General features: G+C 36.6%; 2 protein-coding genes across 2 annotated transcripts; one reads left to right on the top strand and one right to left on the bottom strand.

Annotated features, from left to right (window-relative positions):
- Window positions 1–57: 57 nt before the first annotated feature.
- On the top strand, window positions 58–1,302 carry LOC122308941. Its single transcript, XM_043122223.1, has one exon. It carries the CDS (start codon window positions 435–437, stop codon window positions 1,065–1,067), a length of 633 nt encoding a protein of 210 aa, XP_042978157.1. The 5' UTR covers window positions 58–434; the 3' UTR covers window positions 1,068–1,302.
- Window positions 1,303–2,578: 1,276 nt separating this feature from the next.
- LOC122308939 (histone acetyltransferase of the MYST family 1) lies at window positions 2,579–12,945 on the bottom strand. The gene is made up of 9 exons (XM_043122220.1): window positions 12,564–12,945; window positions 10,063–10,151; window positions 9,787–9,846; window positions 7,654–7,863; window positions 5,765–5,833; window positions 5,026–5,187; window positions 3,951–4,044; window positions 3,649–3,791; window positions 2,579–3,062 (listed from the first exon to the last, which is right to left on the bottom strand). The coding sequence occupies exons 1-9, from the start codon at window positions 12,820–12,822 to the stop codon at window positions 2,859–2,861; spliced, it is 1,290 nt and encodes a 429-aa protein (XP_042978154.1). The 5' UTR covers window positions 12,823–12,945; the 3' UTR covers window positions 2,579–2,858.
- Window positions 12,946–13,409: the final 464 nt, after the last annotated feature.

Genomic DNA, 13,409 nt, shown 5'->3' with positions numbered 1-13,409 from the left:
AAAAGCTTTTCTACCATGTACTGATCATATATACAACTACTCCAAAAAGTGGCAAAAAAATAATGGTCCACTTTGTATGTCCACAAGTAATCAGTATTCAACAAATACTGTTTTGGTCTTATTCATTTGGTTGGGAGTTATATTTAAAAAGAGGACTTGGTAAACAGGACAGAGAGAGTAACCTCATTGTTGCCTTGAGTACACATCATTTTGTTAGTGTTTGATAATATCAACACTTCCCTCTCCATGCTTGGACCACCAAATTAAGAAGCTTTGGATAGATTCAATGCTCTCCTCTCTCTTTAACCTCTCTCTCCCATTCCCATTCTGATCTCACCAAGAAAACAATCTCAAAAGCTCACTCTCTTTATCAGCATCCCATATATTTATAGTTCCATCTCTCTCCCAAACACCAAAGAAGACAAAAGGGAAACATGGGCAATGAATACAATCGTTTCCACCACCAAGGCCTGCATCTCTATTCAAGAACTACATTCTTGCCCATTTTATGTTCAAGAACTTCCATGAAAGATGTGGCAATACTTCCGAAATGGGAAGATCGCTCGGTGTCCTCTGACGATCCTTTGTCCCCGAAAATCGGTTGCATGGGTCAGGTCAAGAGGAACAACAGAGTTGTTGGCTTCCCTACCTCTCAAAAACTCACTCTCACCACCAAACATAATGCTAACAGCAGCAGCAGCAGCAACAGCAACGACTCTGTCAAGTACTCCAAGCTCATGAAACTCTTCTCTTGTAAAAGCCTTGCCGCAACCACTACTGCCACCACTGTCACCGCCCCGGCCACCACTGTAAGATGTCGAAGCCGGAGACGAGTGAACATGAGTGGTGCAATTGGGCGCAAGAGTAATCATAGTAGCGAGAACCGTGTTTCTACTAGCATCGTTGATTTGGATCCTCCATTACCGGTGATCAAGCGGGTGCAAAAACCTCAAGGAGAGGAAGTGGACAATCTTTGGAAGAGGAGATCTGGTGGGGTAGCACTGAAAACTCTACAGCTTCAACAGATTCATCATCCTAAGCATCATCTTCAACCTACCACTGTTTGACGATAAAACTTCAATGGAAGATGAGATAGATATATGATGCCTAAGAAAGGAAAAATTATGTAAATGTAAATGTAAATGTTTTTGGTCTTATTTTCCAATATGGAATATTGTTTGATTCTGTGTGCACAGTTTGCTGCTGCTGATCATGATCTATGTCATAACTGTTCTAATGTAGATCCAGGCTTTTGTTGACATAATAAATGAGAAAAGTCACCATATATAAGATCCTCCTGCAGAGAGTATGCTCAGAGGCTATAACTTACTCCCTTTTGGTATTTTCTTTATGGTAATAGAAAAGGCTACCATTGGTCCACTACTAAAAAAATGAAATTCAGTAACATTAATGTATCCGTCATCACAACTGTCATAGAAGGAGCAGAGTATCAGGAAGGGTGAATAGGTTTTCAAGAAAGTTCACATTACAATATTAGAATCGGAATCATTGAAAGTAAAGAAATTATATTTATAGTCGTAAATTACGTAAGCGCCACGCAACTCCTAAGAAAAATAAATAAATACGAGACACATGGAAAAAAAAATAATGGATCCTATTCTTTTTTAAAAGGATTGCGTGTCGTTTGTGTACTCTACGATTGTATTTAACATTATTTATATATATATATATGCATAGGCAGAACAGTCTTCATTTGAACAAGCTAGAAGCAAAAAACAACGAATTCAGAACACCGGAACGGGATGGAAATTGAACTAGAAAGGAAAATGATATTTTTCATCTCTAGTCACAGAAACTGATGCGGCGTATTTTGAGTAACATTTTAATTAAGTGGTTAATTAATATAAGAAGCTACTTAAATGGTACCTCGTCAATTGGTGTGATTGGAAAATACTAATGTCCATCTATGCTCATTGCATGGGTTTTAGAACAATACCAAAAAGATTTGTGTCCTTGTACTCCATTTAAAAGAGGTTTCTCATAACAAAAATCAAGCCTGAGACATCAAGTTACCGTCTCACCGACTCGGAATCCATAGGGTAATTGATGCTTGATCAAGTATTTAAAAACCATACCAAATGAATGGCCAGAACCACGAGCAAAGTTAGTCTCATTTATCACGTTTTTCTGAAAGTGAGATTGCAGAATGAGTTGACTGCTTGGTTTGCGACGCATATGCAGCAAGAACAGTGCTTGAAACAACCCTCCACCAGACCAAGCAAGTCTCGACGGGTAGGCTGTGTTGGAACAGGGAACAACTCCGTAACATGGGGCATGAAAGCTCAAGTCATACCCCTTATTTTTCAAGACAAGAAGTTCTAACAACTCATACCTAGAACTTCAGCTTTTTTCGTTTTAAAGGAAAAAAGAACGAACATAAGTTTGGTTGGACAGTATATTTCGATGAGTTGAAATTCTCCCTTATCCATTCTCAAGGCGCTGCAAAGGCATATAAACAACTCCTCGTTCACGGATCTAAAGCCAAACTCAGAATCCTGCAGATTTATTTCATGGCTACACATTTATGCCAAATGAGAATATGCAACAGAATGTGATAGACAAGGAGAAAGGAGCTTGCTTTATCAAATTTAATATGGAAGTAAACAGTTTTGAATCAACTGAAAAAAGATATATCAATTGTGGCCTAGGGTCTACAGATGTAAGAATATACTAATCATTTTTGTCGATACATACAAGGTGTCATAACATAAATAATGCCAGTAAAAAGTCACCAAAAACTCCCAGTTTCATACCCTAAAGCCTATAGTTTATACAAGAGAGGGTCAGTTACAAGTCGAGACAGGCAGCAAGCATCTGGATGACTGACTTTGTTGCCATCAACCTTGTTCTTTATAAGGGGTCCAAATCAATTTGCTGACATCAACCTCTAAACCTCCACGACCGGCAGCTTTTAGATGACGATCCAAGACCTTTGGATCAGCACATATGACATGCTGCCCTTTCCTGTACTGTATCAGTTCGAGGCTCTGAAGGGTGCTCAAAATATCCTCCGACTTAATAGCTGTCATGTCACTTAGCTCCTGCGAAAAGCATAGGATTCAATAGCGCGTACTGAAACAGTGATAACAGCAGAACCAAGGGATTCGAGAGTGTTCATAAAATAATAACCAAGAGATATAACGCCAGAAATACATATACGAAAAGCATCAAAAAGATAATGCCAAAAGTGATTAGTCAAAGCTCAACATCTACACTTGTTGTATTTTCTTTTTTTTTTTTTAATGTCGGGAAACCTCTCCAAGGCAGGGCCCTTCAGACCCACTCTAGTCCCGTGCACCGTACCCTCGGAAGTACTTGTTGTATTTACTTATCAGGTTCAACACTGGTATATTGCAAACCATCAGGTTCAACTATATCCCTAGACATATCCTGACTTTTCATCTCTTCAGTGTATGGTGACCCACTCTTACAGTGCTCCTAGTTTTTCGCAAAACCATTATTATGTATATTAGTTCTGTAAATTAATTTCTGATAAAATGACAGGAACAATAGGAATTTCTGGCGGATGTCTGAACACAGCAATCAACTTCAAAGAAGAAATATATGCAACTGAGCCGCAAAGGAAAATTTGTCTTAATCTTAATAAACATGCAAACAAAAGCAAACCTTGATGGAAATATTGCCCTTGTGCTTCTTCAAGATGTCTAAAAGAACCCGGGTCCAGTATCCTCTGTAGCTCAACAGCCCAAGATCAGAAAGGGGCCTCTCAGGCGTGCCAACTTTATTTTCCTTTTTAGAAAGTTCATATGCTGCTCCACACAAGAAATGATTTAACAGTTCTTTCTGGTTAAAAATACATGACACAGGACAAGAAATGCAAAGTAGAAACTAAGATGTGCCAACAGCAAATACAATTAAGTAGATTCTGAAAAAATCCAGATAAATTAAATAAAAGGCACAGAACTTACAGAAGGCAATTAAAAATTTTCCATAGCCTTTCCGTTGATAAGGAGGAAGGGTGAGGATGCACGCTAAATTATAAGACTCCTCTGAATGCTTTTCCTGGATAAGCAGACACAAAATACATAGCTATACGTGAATTTCAGGGATTTTGGAAAAGGCTACATTCATCTTTCTATTGAGAATTGTCCCCTGCTTATCCATTATCTTTAGCTACAATGAGAGTCTGTAAAATAGGGATCAAATGGTTTATAGATGCGTAAAATATCAAAGATGGACACACAACAACAGTGCAACAAAAAGTGAAGAGGTTAATCTATGTTTTTCTTTTCTTTTCTTATTATTATTATTTTTTTATGATGGGGACCACTCCACGGCAGAGCCCTTAGGACTCACCCATGGAACCTAAACCCCCTGGGAGACTAGCATATTTTCTATGTTGTAGCACATCATTGCCCTCAAATGTCTCTACATTTCAACATCAGAGCGTCATCAACTACAAGAGAAGAGGCCATCAGAAACTTTCATTTTCAAAAAGAGAATATCAAAATTTCCACTGCCACGACCACTATATCTTAAAACAACTTTTACTCCTAGAATCAGAGTCCACAAAACATTAGATAGAACAAAGTTATATGTATAGAATAAACTCTAAACCTCTACTCTTTCTTTTCCATCTTTTGCCCTTGCCACACTCACCCAGGGTGGGCGTACCCATCCCAACCAGGGGTATGCTGGGATTTGCAAAGAGCTAAGTCAAGTGCAAACATATATTAACTTTGCAATATAGCAATTACTCAGCATTCATTATTAAACATACTGCATTAAAATTTTTAAAACTTGGGAGTTGAAGTATATCAGAAAAAACTGCAACACCCAATAATTCATTTACATGCATTTGCAGTTAAGAGTCAACACAAGAAATAGAATTGATATACACAAGATAAATTATACATATGTGTCATAGTACTTCCATCATGCATTGAGACTGGTAAAAGACACTTCACTCAGACAGCACTGAAAGATGAGAAAGAAAAAAACAAAGCAGTAATAATTAAAAACCATGCGCAGTATTAATATTACCTTGGAAAAATAACCAACCATGTGGCATCCCCGCTCATCGCATTCACACAAAATATAGAAAAGAAACAGGTCAACATCGTAATATAGGGTCTTGTGATCAAGAAACAATTTTGCCAAATAACACAGATTCTGCCCATAGACCTTGTTCTTTTTGCCATCAACCTGTTCCAAAACATTGTGTCAAAGATTTTTTTTTTTTTTTTTTTTAAAGTTCAATCAACTAAAAACTTGGGATCTGTGCATATATAACAGTAAGGTCCTACAAAACACAAAATAATGAACAGAAGATGAGAAATAGGGAGCGAAAACTGTTCTATATTATATGAAGCACATGATGGGATTTTCTAAAATTACTATCAACCCAATATAGTTACTTAAAACGTTAACATGAGGTCTCTTTTGTAAAAATATCAATCAGAAGGATACCAACTGATATACAAATTACACATTATTTATCATATATCATCATCTCCAATTGAAAAACAAGATACGAATTTTCTTTTGATAAATTTAAAAAAAAATAAAAGAAGAAGAAGAAGAAGAAGAAGATATGATTTTTTTTTGATAAGTAGAAGAAGATATGAATTTTAAAAACTAAAAACATAGGGGTAGAAAACGAAGCAGGGATTTAATTATGAACTCTAATATATGGCAGGAGACTCCAAGGCAACGGACTACAACCACCTCATGTAATTAAGAATAAGATACTAAAACTTATTAACCCAAACAAATTACTTACCTCAAACATTGACAATGTACCACTTCGGTATATCTCATCACCAGGGGGATGCTTAAGATCACATTTCCTCTGCATATAAAAAATTAAATTAAATAGTGAAAACACTTTAAGACTGCCAAAAAAAAAAAAAAAAGAAGAAGAAGGAAAGAAAAGAAAAGAAAAAGAAAACAAGAAAAAGAAATGGAAATCACTAACAGAAGATACAGTAACAAAATTTGAAATGTAACCACTCAAAAAAAAATTCTTATCCCCTATTCGATCCTCAATACATTGCATTACTTAGTTATAACACCATTTAAATCCATGGAAGACCTCTAAAGGAAGAGACCTACATGCCTTGTAGAAAAAGCTCAATGTGATTTCCATCTATGAATGCAGAAATACCAATTTCCAACAATATAAACATGGACCGTCTCAGCCATGAAACCACTTTAATATAATCGCAAAAGCACAAAATCAATTAATATGTAACCATTACAGAACCAATTGCGTTCCAAATATTTTTTTTTTATTTAGTTTTTTATAAGGAAATTTATCAATCCACATAATTTTTTTTGATAGACAAAATTGAAATCAGAAAGGAAATTTATCAATCCACATAATTAGGCATAGAGCCCAAGTACACAGGAAGTATACAAGAGAAAATGCCTAATTACAAGCTAAGAGTTGGAAAAGGCAGCATGGAAATCATTAAAACTAGTGCCATCCAATTAAATAGCTGATGCCCAATGTAACAACGTATGGAAGAAAAAAATCTCTAATCCATCCCAACAAATGTTCTCTATTTTTGAAACAACATCCATTCCTCTCATTCCATATACACCACATAAGACACAATGGCATCATCTTCCAGACAGCCGCAATTTGACAATTACCCTGAATTCCTCTCCAACAAGTCAATAGATCCACCACCCTCCGAGGCATCACCCAGGCAATACCAAGCCTAACAAAAATTTCATCCCAAAAAACATTCAACATGTTAGCACTTCATCCTAAGCCAATTCAACCCAGATTGTGGGATCATGTATACTGGAACCACGTGTGAATTTGCATATGGTGCTCAAGTTGAGCTGAAGAGAGCTGAAGACACGATCAAAAGAGGTTCACATATACTAGCAATCATGAATTAATGAAAAATTTAGGAAAATGTTTGGGGATACCCCTGCCTCCCCAAGCCAAAACAAAAAATAGTTTGAATATCCTTTAAAAAGTAAAGACAACTTCAGAGAAGTTGAAGGTGTCCAAACTTGCATAGATTTAGCAAAGTCTGAACACCAGCTTTGCAATCCAAAAATATCCAAGATTTTTCTCACTGAAAGACATCTGGATGAAATAAAGTAGATATATTAGTGTAAAAAGAGTCAGAATTATGGATACGTTAGTTAAACAAGAATTTCCCAATTTTTCATGCTCCACTAGCAAGCTAAACCTAAATCTAATAGATACAGAAAAAATAAACCTAAATATAATAGATGCAGAGGATAACCTTGATACTATTTCAGAGCACAGGAAAATAGCACCAGGTAGCTGAGAGCATGGGCATGCAATGCATTACAAAAAATGCAACAAGCTTTGAAGACCAAGAGCGATCGATGGATGAGCTTAGAAACCTTTTTTCAATATTTTACTCCATTGGTTGATTGTAATGGACTTTCACGGCATGAAATTTCATGAATTTCTTGTATCACTAAATTAGCACGCCTAGGCGTCGCTCTTGTATATGTTCAGTATACTTGGGCTTTTGCCTACTCTTTTGATCAATAAAAATTTGTTTACCGATCAAAAAAAAAAAATTGTTGAGAACAAACTCCCCTTTTGCATTCTTAGGAACATGTAAGACAAACCAATAATATAAGGAGAAAAAAAGTTGAACATGAGGCACAGCTCACCATATGCCTTTGAAGCTGTTCTTTGCGCTTCATGAAATTGAGGCAAAACTCACAAAAGTAAAGCTTCAAGCAGTCGTTGTATTCTGGTGGAAAGGGAGAAAAGTACCATGTCTCAATCTCGTATCTTCCAAGTTCTATAGTTGCTATGTTTTTCACTTTTGTGAACTCTTCATGTTCTCGCAAGCTGGCAGCATCAAGCTCTTCATGGCCCTAAATAATTGTAAAGCTAATATTCAGATTATATAACTAAAAATATCCAAGATGGCTTGTAATAGAGGCAGGATTACAGCCAAAAAATCAGCCTACAAAACTCAAATTGGCAGTACCTCACCTAATTTGGTATCATATTGATTAAGTTATATATTCTCCAAGAAAATGACATACTGTTCCTGTGTGTAAGAGTTACTGTGCATGTGTGCAAGAGAAACAGACGAAGCCAACGACAGACAGTAAGAGATGGGCAGAGACAGAGAGGGGGGAGGGGTAGAAACAGTGCAATCATTCGAGACATGAATGCCATGACCTAACGATTATTTTTTTTTTATAAGTAATCTAAAAAAAATGATTTTTTATTTTATTTTTATAAGTAATCTAAAAAAAATGAAAATTAGGTGCAAATTCTCTTCAAAGCTTCCCTGCATAATCCAACTCATTTTTTTCTCTTCAGGATCAAGGCCAATGAGGTCTAGCTCTCTCATATGAAAAGGGTGAAGAGTGAGGTCACAAATTCAAGACCCACTAGGTGCATGCATGTAATACCTCAAACTTCGTACGACTTGAGTTCCAACATTGTTTGGAAGGGAGTTCCTAAAATTTTTAATGCAACAAAGCTTCAAATTGACTGGTCATTTTGGGGTTATAGCGCAGATGTGGTTATTCCATTCCCTGGGTTGTTACATAGGGTATTGGAGGCACCTAGAACAAGGAAAGTTGCATCTACACGGGAATAAATGAGGGTGAAGACCAGAGCCAAATCAATCAGGTCAGCCAAGTGATAAAGGTTATAAATAGAAGTTTAAGAGTGTTGTTACACTGCAAGGTGGCCAGGTGTTTATGGAATGAGATCCTTAATCGAACAGGGGTGGCTTGGGTCATGCCTGGAAGAGTTAGGGATATTCTGAGGTGCTGGACAGGAATTAGAGGGAATGCCCACATAGCTGCTGTGTGGAGAATGATCCCTCACTGCATTATGTGGTGCTTGTGGCTGGAGAGAAACAAGAGGTGCTTTGAAGACGTGGAGCGTTCTTTGGATGAGCTGAAGCGATTTTTTTATAATACTTTACTTTCTAGGGCTTCGGCCATTATTTGTAATAAGGACAATCTTCATGAATTGCTTGTATCCCTCACTAGCACTTAGATGTAATTAGGCATGTTCACTGTGTTCTACCGGTGTACTTAGGCAATGCCTTTTATATCAATAAAATAAAGAAATTTAAGAGGGGGAGTTTGTAACTACCGTGTCCCACATTAGGGATATGAATAAGACAGAGTGAAAGGATATAAAGACAGTCATGGGTACTAAATCCTACATTGCCTATAATGAAATGAGGTTTTATAAGTGATCTGGTGAAAACTTCAAAGAGACTAGCCTTTTGGGTAATAGAGCATATGTGATTGGTGTTTTTTTATAGATGTTACATATAAGATCCAACTAGTAAGGCCGACCATGTGATATTATAAGCAAAGGTTTAGTTGGAGGATTTTGTAGCATAGAGTGAGTAGGTTATAAAGGTAGTCAGGAGTGTTTTAAGTTCCACTTCAACTACTTACTAGCTGGAAATGGATGCTATAGCTGATTCTATAAAAGCTTAAATTGATTAGTCTTTTTGGGGTTACAGGGAGATATGAAAAGCACTTTCCTTGAATCCTTACAATGCATAACTCACCAAAATGGAAAAATAAAAAGAAACACTGTACATTCAGAGTCCACTTTCATTTCAATCCAAGATAATCTAGAGTATTTGTTTTGAAAATCTCAACTTGCCTTTTGGTTCACTACATCTCTTCGATTGCTTCTTAAGCTTTTAATATCAGATTTACAAGGAAATAGATAAGGCACCAACCAAGATTGAACAAATTTGGAAGCATTTTTTTCTTATATTTACCTACTTATTACAAAAGACTTGTATTTACCTCTACATGTGTCTCATCAATCTTTCGCTTTTGGTGGCGTGTCATTTTCAAGCTTGTAACCTGGAAAAACTCAAGCAAAATTAATCCAATCAGTATTAAAAAGGAAAAAATAAATAGCGGAGGAACCAGGCCAAAACGAGCAAGGTATCAGAAAAAGGACAATTTCAATACACAAGAAGTGCCCAGATTAAAACAACAATTCCGTTTATGATTTGACAACCAAAATATTAGAGGAAAGAAAAGGTCAAATGTAAACCCATCTCACATAATCATTACCTTGTCCTCTACCTTCTCATCAACAACAGTCTCTACAGAATCAAGATCAAGTTGTTCAAGCTTCACCCATTCATCAAGCCTCCTATTGACTGTCAAAAAGCATAAACTTATGTATAGGAAACACAATTTAAAAGTAAGATTTCGATCTCACTATCACCATATGTTGAAAGTTTAGAGATGGAAATACATCAAACACCATAGGTAACAAAAAAATCATTTCATTCAAATAAAGGGGTTATAGCCACAAATAAGAACATCACTAAGATATCAAATGAAAAAAACAAAAAAAAAGGATATAAAACAATATTATTTTGTGCCATATAGTGGGAACATGTGCGTATGCATATGCATGACAGCCTTATGAAATCCCCAACATACATTTCAGAATGCATTCAACAAGTTCAAATAAGTAAATTGATTCAAACCTCCTTTATATATCCTCCTTGACCATAATTCCAAGAACCAACTAATGCACCTAACATACTGTGCACTAATTTTAACAGAGTAATGCTATACACCACACCAACATCTCACTTGCATCCTACTATATATGATGTGGCGCATTTATCACCATTTGATGATAAAGAAGCATACAATAAATGATCATTCAATAGTAGTACCGTTATATAGTACTGCTGGCAAAAGATTGGAGGAAATCGACAGATTGCTGCTGTTTGGAAAATGGTACCGTTATGTCTAATGTGGTGCACTTGGAACGAAATAAACACCCCTGTTTTGAGGATAAGGAACGCTCCCCGGCTGGTTTTAGGGATTTTTTCTTTCATACTTTGTTATTGTGGGCCTCCTCTATTGTACTAAATGGAAGGAGTTTTAATGACTTTTATGCTACTATCCATAGCACGTAGTTTGTAATTAGGCTTTTTCTTGTATACTTCCTGTATACTCGGGCTTTGCCTTTTTACGTGGATCAATAAAATCTCTTTTACCTATAAAAAAAAGAAAAAAGTAAATGTGACACATCTTACTTAGTGGGATGCAAGTGGGATGATAGAATGATGTATAGAATTTTCCATTTTAACATGAGCATATGCTCCATTTTTTCACTCACTAATTGGTAAACCGAACACACACAACTGTAATGGAAGAGGAGACACCTATTGGTTTCAGTAACCATTGGCAAAATCTGGTAAATTGAAACAGTTTAAACTAGAACCTCTATGGTTGAAAGAACCAATACCATGAAAGCAACTGATTTTTCTTCATTGTTTCCATAAATGATTGCCTGATAATAATTTCAGCATGTTGTATGCCTTGAATATAGAGCACGGAGGGGAGGACAGGTTGCCTTGGATTCATCCCGAGAACAAGACCTTTTCGGTCAGATCACTGTATAAGGCTATGTCATATCAATCCCCTAATAATTTTCCTTGGAAGTGCATTTGGAGGAGCAAAGTGCCTCTCCGGTTGCTTTTTTTGGTTAGCTGGCTTCTCTTGGGAAAATTCTGACAACTAATAATTTGAGAAAGCGTTGTCACTTGTCTCATTATGGATTGATGCTTCATGTGCAAAAGGAATGGAGAATCTGTGGATCACCTACTTCTACACTGCACAGCGGCAAAGGTTCTATGGGACGAGATTTTTCACACGATTGGTCTTGCTTGGGTGATGCCTAGAAGGGTGGTGATTTTTTTGGCTTGTTGGAAAGTAATTCAGGGTAATCGCCAAATTGCTGCCATCTGGAAGATGGTTCCTCCATGTCTTATGTGTTGTATTTTGGCTCGAGAGGAACAGCCATTGTTCAAAGATATAACGCTTGTTGGGAGGGATTAGAGATTTTTTCTTCCATACGTTATTATGTTGGGAATTGACTATTGCATTGGATGGGACCTGTTTTCGTGATTTCTTTGTTGCTTGCTCTGTTCTCAGCTTGTAATTAGATGTTTTCTCTTGTATATTTCATCTGTACTTGAGCTATGCATAATACATGGTTTAATAAATTTCTTTTCATCTATAAAAAAATTATCAAACATTTGATAATTTCCAAATGTTTTTTTTATTGCTAAATAAATTTCCTAATGTTACTGTAGAGTCTTTCAACAAGTTACTGAGCACAACACACTAAAAAACACGGGCTGCAACTGAACTTTCAAAAGCCTCAATCCAAAAACAAAGGCAGCCGTGGCTCAATTCGTTTGCATATAACAAAATTTGCAACTAAATCACAAAGTTACAATTCTACTGAGTGCAAGACCAGTATACTCGGCTCATCTAAGCTGATCACTAAAACTTCATATAACTATTAACACAACCACCTAAACAGACCTATTGCAATATATATACCAAATGTTCACCAAAAGCCAATCGTAAGCCTAAACCCTAATCAACAAAAAGCATCAGCAAAGCCGAATAATATGAAGCACCAGAGCACTCAATTACATTTAAAAGGAAAAAAAAAATAATTTCCCCTTCAAGTAACTTCAAACCCAAAACCCTAACCTATCCCTAAAATTAACAAAAAATGACAGATGAGAGGATCTTACACTCGGTGTAATGAACGTAATACTCGTAATCATTAGGCCCACCGATATGCATTTTGCGCCGCTCGATGACCTTGACCGGGTGGAGTTTTCCGTCCCTCCAACGGCACATGACGCGAGTACCAACGTCAAGCGGAAGTATAGATGCTTTCCGCTTCTTCATGGCGTCCGATTCCGGCGTAATTCTGTTTCCACTAAACGTAGCGGTTAACGTAGAGTCGTTCTCCGCTGAGCTAGTCGGCGGAGTATCAATCGAACCCATTTGTTGCACGAGGCGTCGATCGAAAGAGCTCTGGGACGCTGAAATGAAGAGATGAGTAAATATTGTGGTATGCAGGCTTCACGATAAACGTTATGCACCACAGGATTTGGCTTGCCTCCAGTGACATATTAACCGGAGATCTCCTCTCATAGGATTGCCACGTTACTTGCTTTTAAAATAAAGGCCAAGATTAAAACCCAATAGCTTCGTCTCTATGTCTCTATCGGGCCCATATGTTGGACGAGGTTTGGAAAGAGCTAATGGTCCAGGACGCTGAAATTTGGTGGAATAGTCACGTTTTTTTGTTTTTGTTTTGAAAGGTGGAATAGTCACGTTGTGTATAATATGATTTTATGTTAAGATAATTCAACAATTTTCTATTCATAAAACTTATCCAAAATAAATAAAAACACGTTTGCAAAATAAAATAAAATTTTTTCACAAACGTACTTTTTAACTTATTTAAGATTAAAAGTGTTTTAATATGTAACACTCAAACGATCTAATATTTTCATTACAGAGCTTTTAAAAATATTTAAACATTTTTTAAGATTCCTACCGCAACTCCAAACAGGGTAAATCAAGAG

Source organism: Carya illinoinensis, chromosome 5 (genome assembly GCF_018687715.1).
Source record: "Carya illinoinensis cultivar Pawnee chromosome 5, C.illinoinensisPawnee_v1, whole genome shotgun sequence".
Lineage (NCBI taxonomy): Eukaryota > Viridiplantae > Streptophyta > Magnoliopsida > Fagales > Juglandaceae > Carya > Carya illinoinensis.
Note: the sequence above shows the minus strand (reverse complement) of the source record. Positions and strands in the feature narration are given on the sequence as shown.

What these genes read in the sequence shown, in the direction of transcription:
- LOC122308941 (XM_043122223.1), top strand. Translation starts at nt 435, where the DNA reads ATGGGCAATGAATACAATCGTTTCCACCACCAAGGCCTGCATCTCTAT.
- LOC122308939 (XM_043122220.1), bottom strand. Translation starts at nt 12,822, where the DNA reads ATGGGTTCGATTGATACTCCGCCGACTAGCTCAGCGGAGAACGACTCT. An exon ending in TTACGTTCATTACACCGAGT is followed by an intron (nt 10,152 to 12,563) that starts GTAAGATCCTCT and finishes GCTTTTTGACAG; the next exon opens with TCAATAGGAGGCTTGATGAA. An exon ending in ATGAGAAGGTAGAGGACAAG is followed by an intron (nt 9,847 to 10,062) that starts GTAATGATTATG and finishes GAGTTTTTCCAG; the next exon opens with GTTACAAGCTTGAAAATGAC.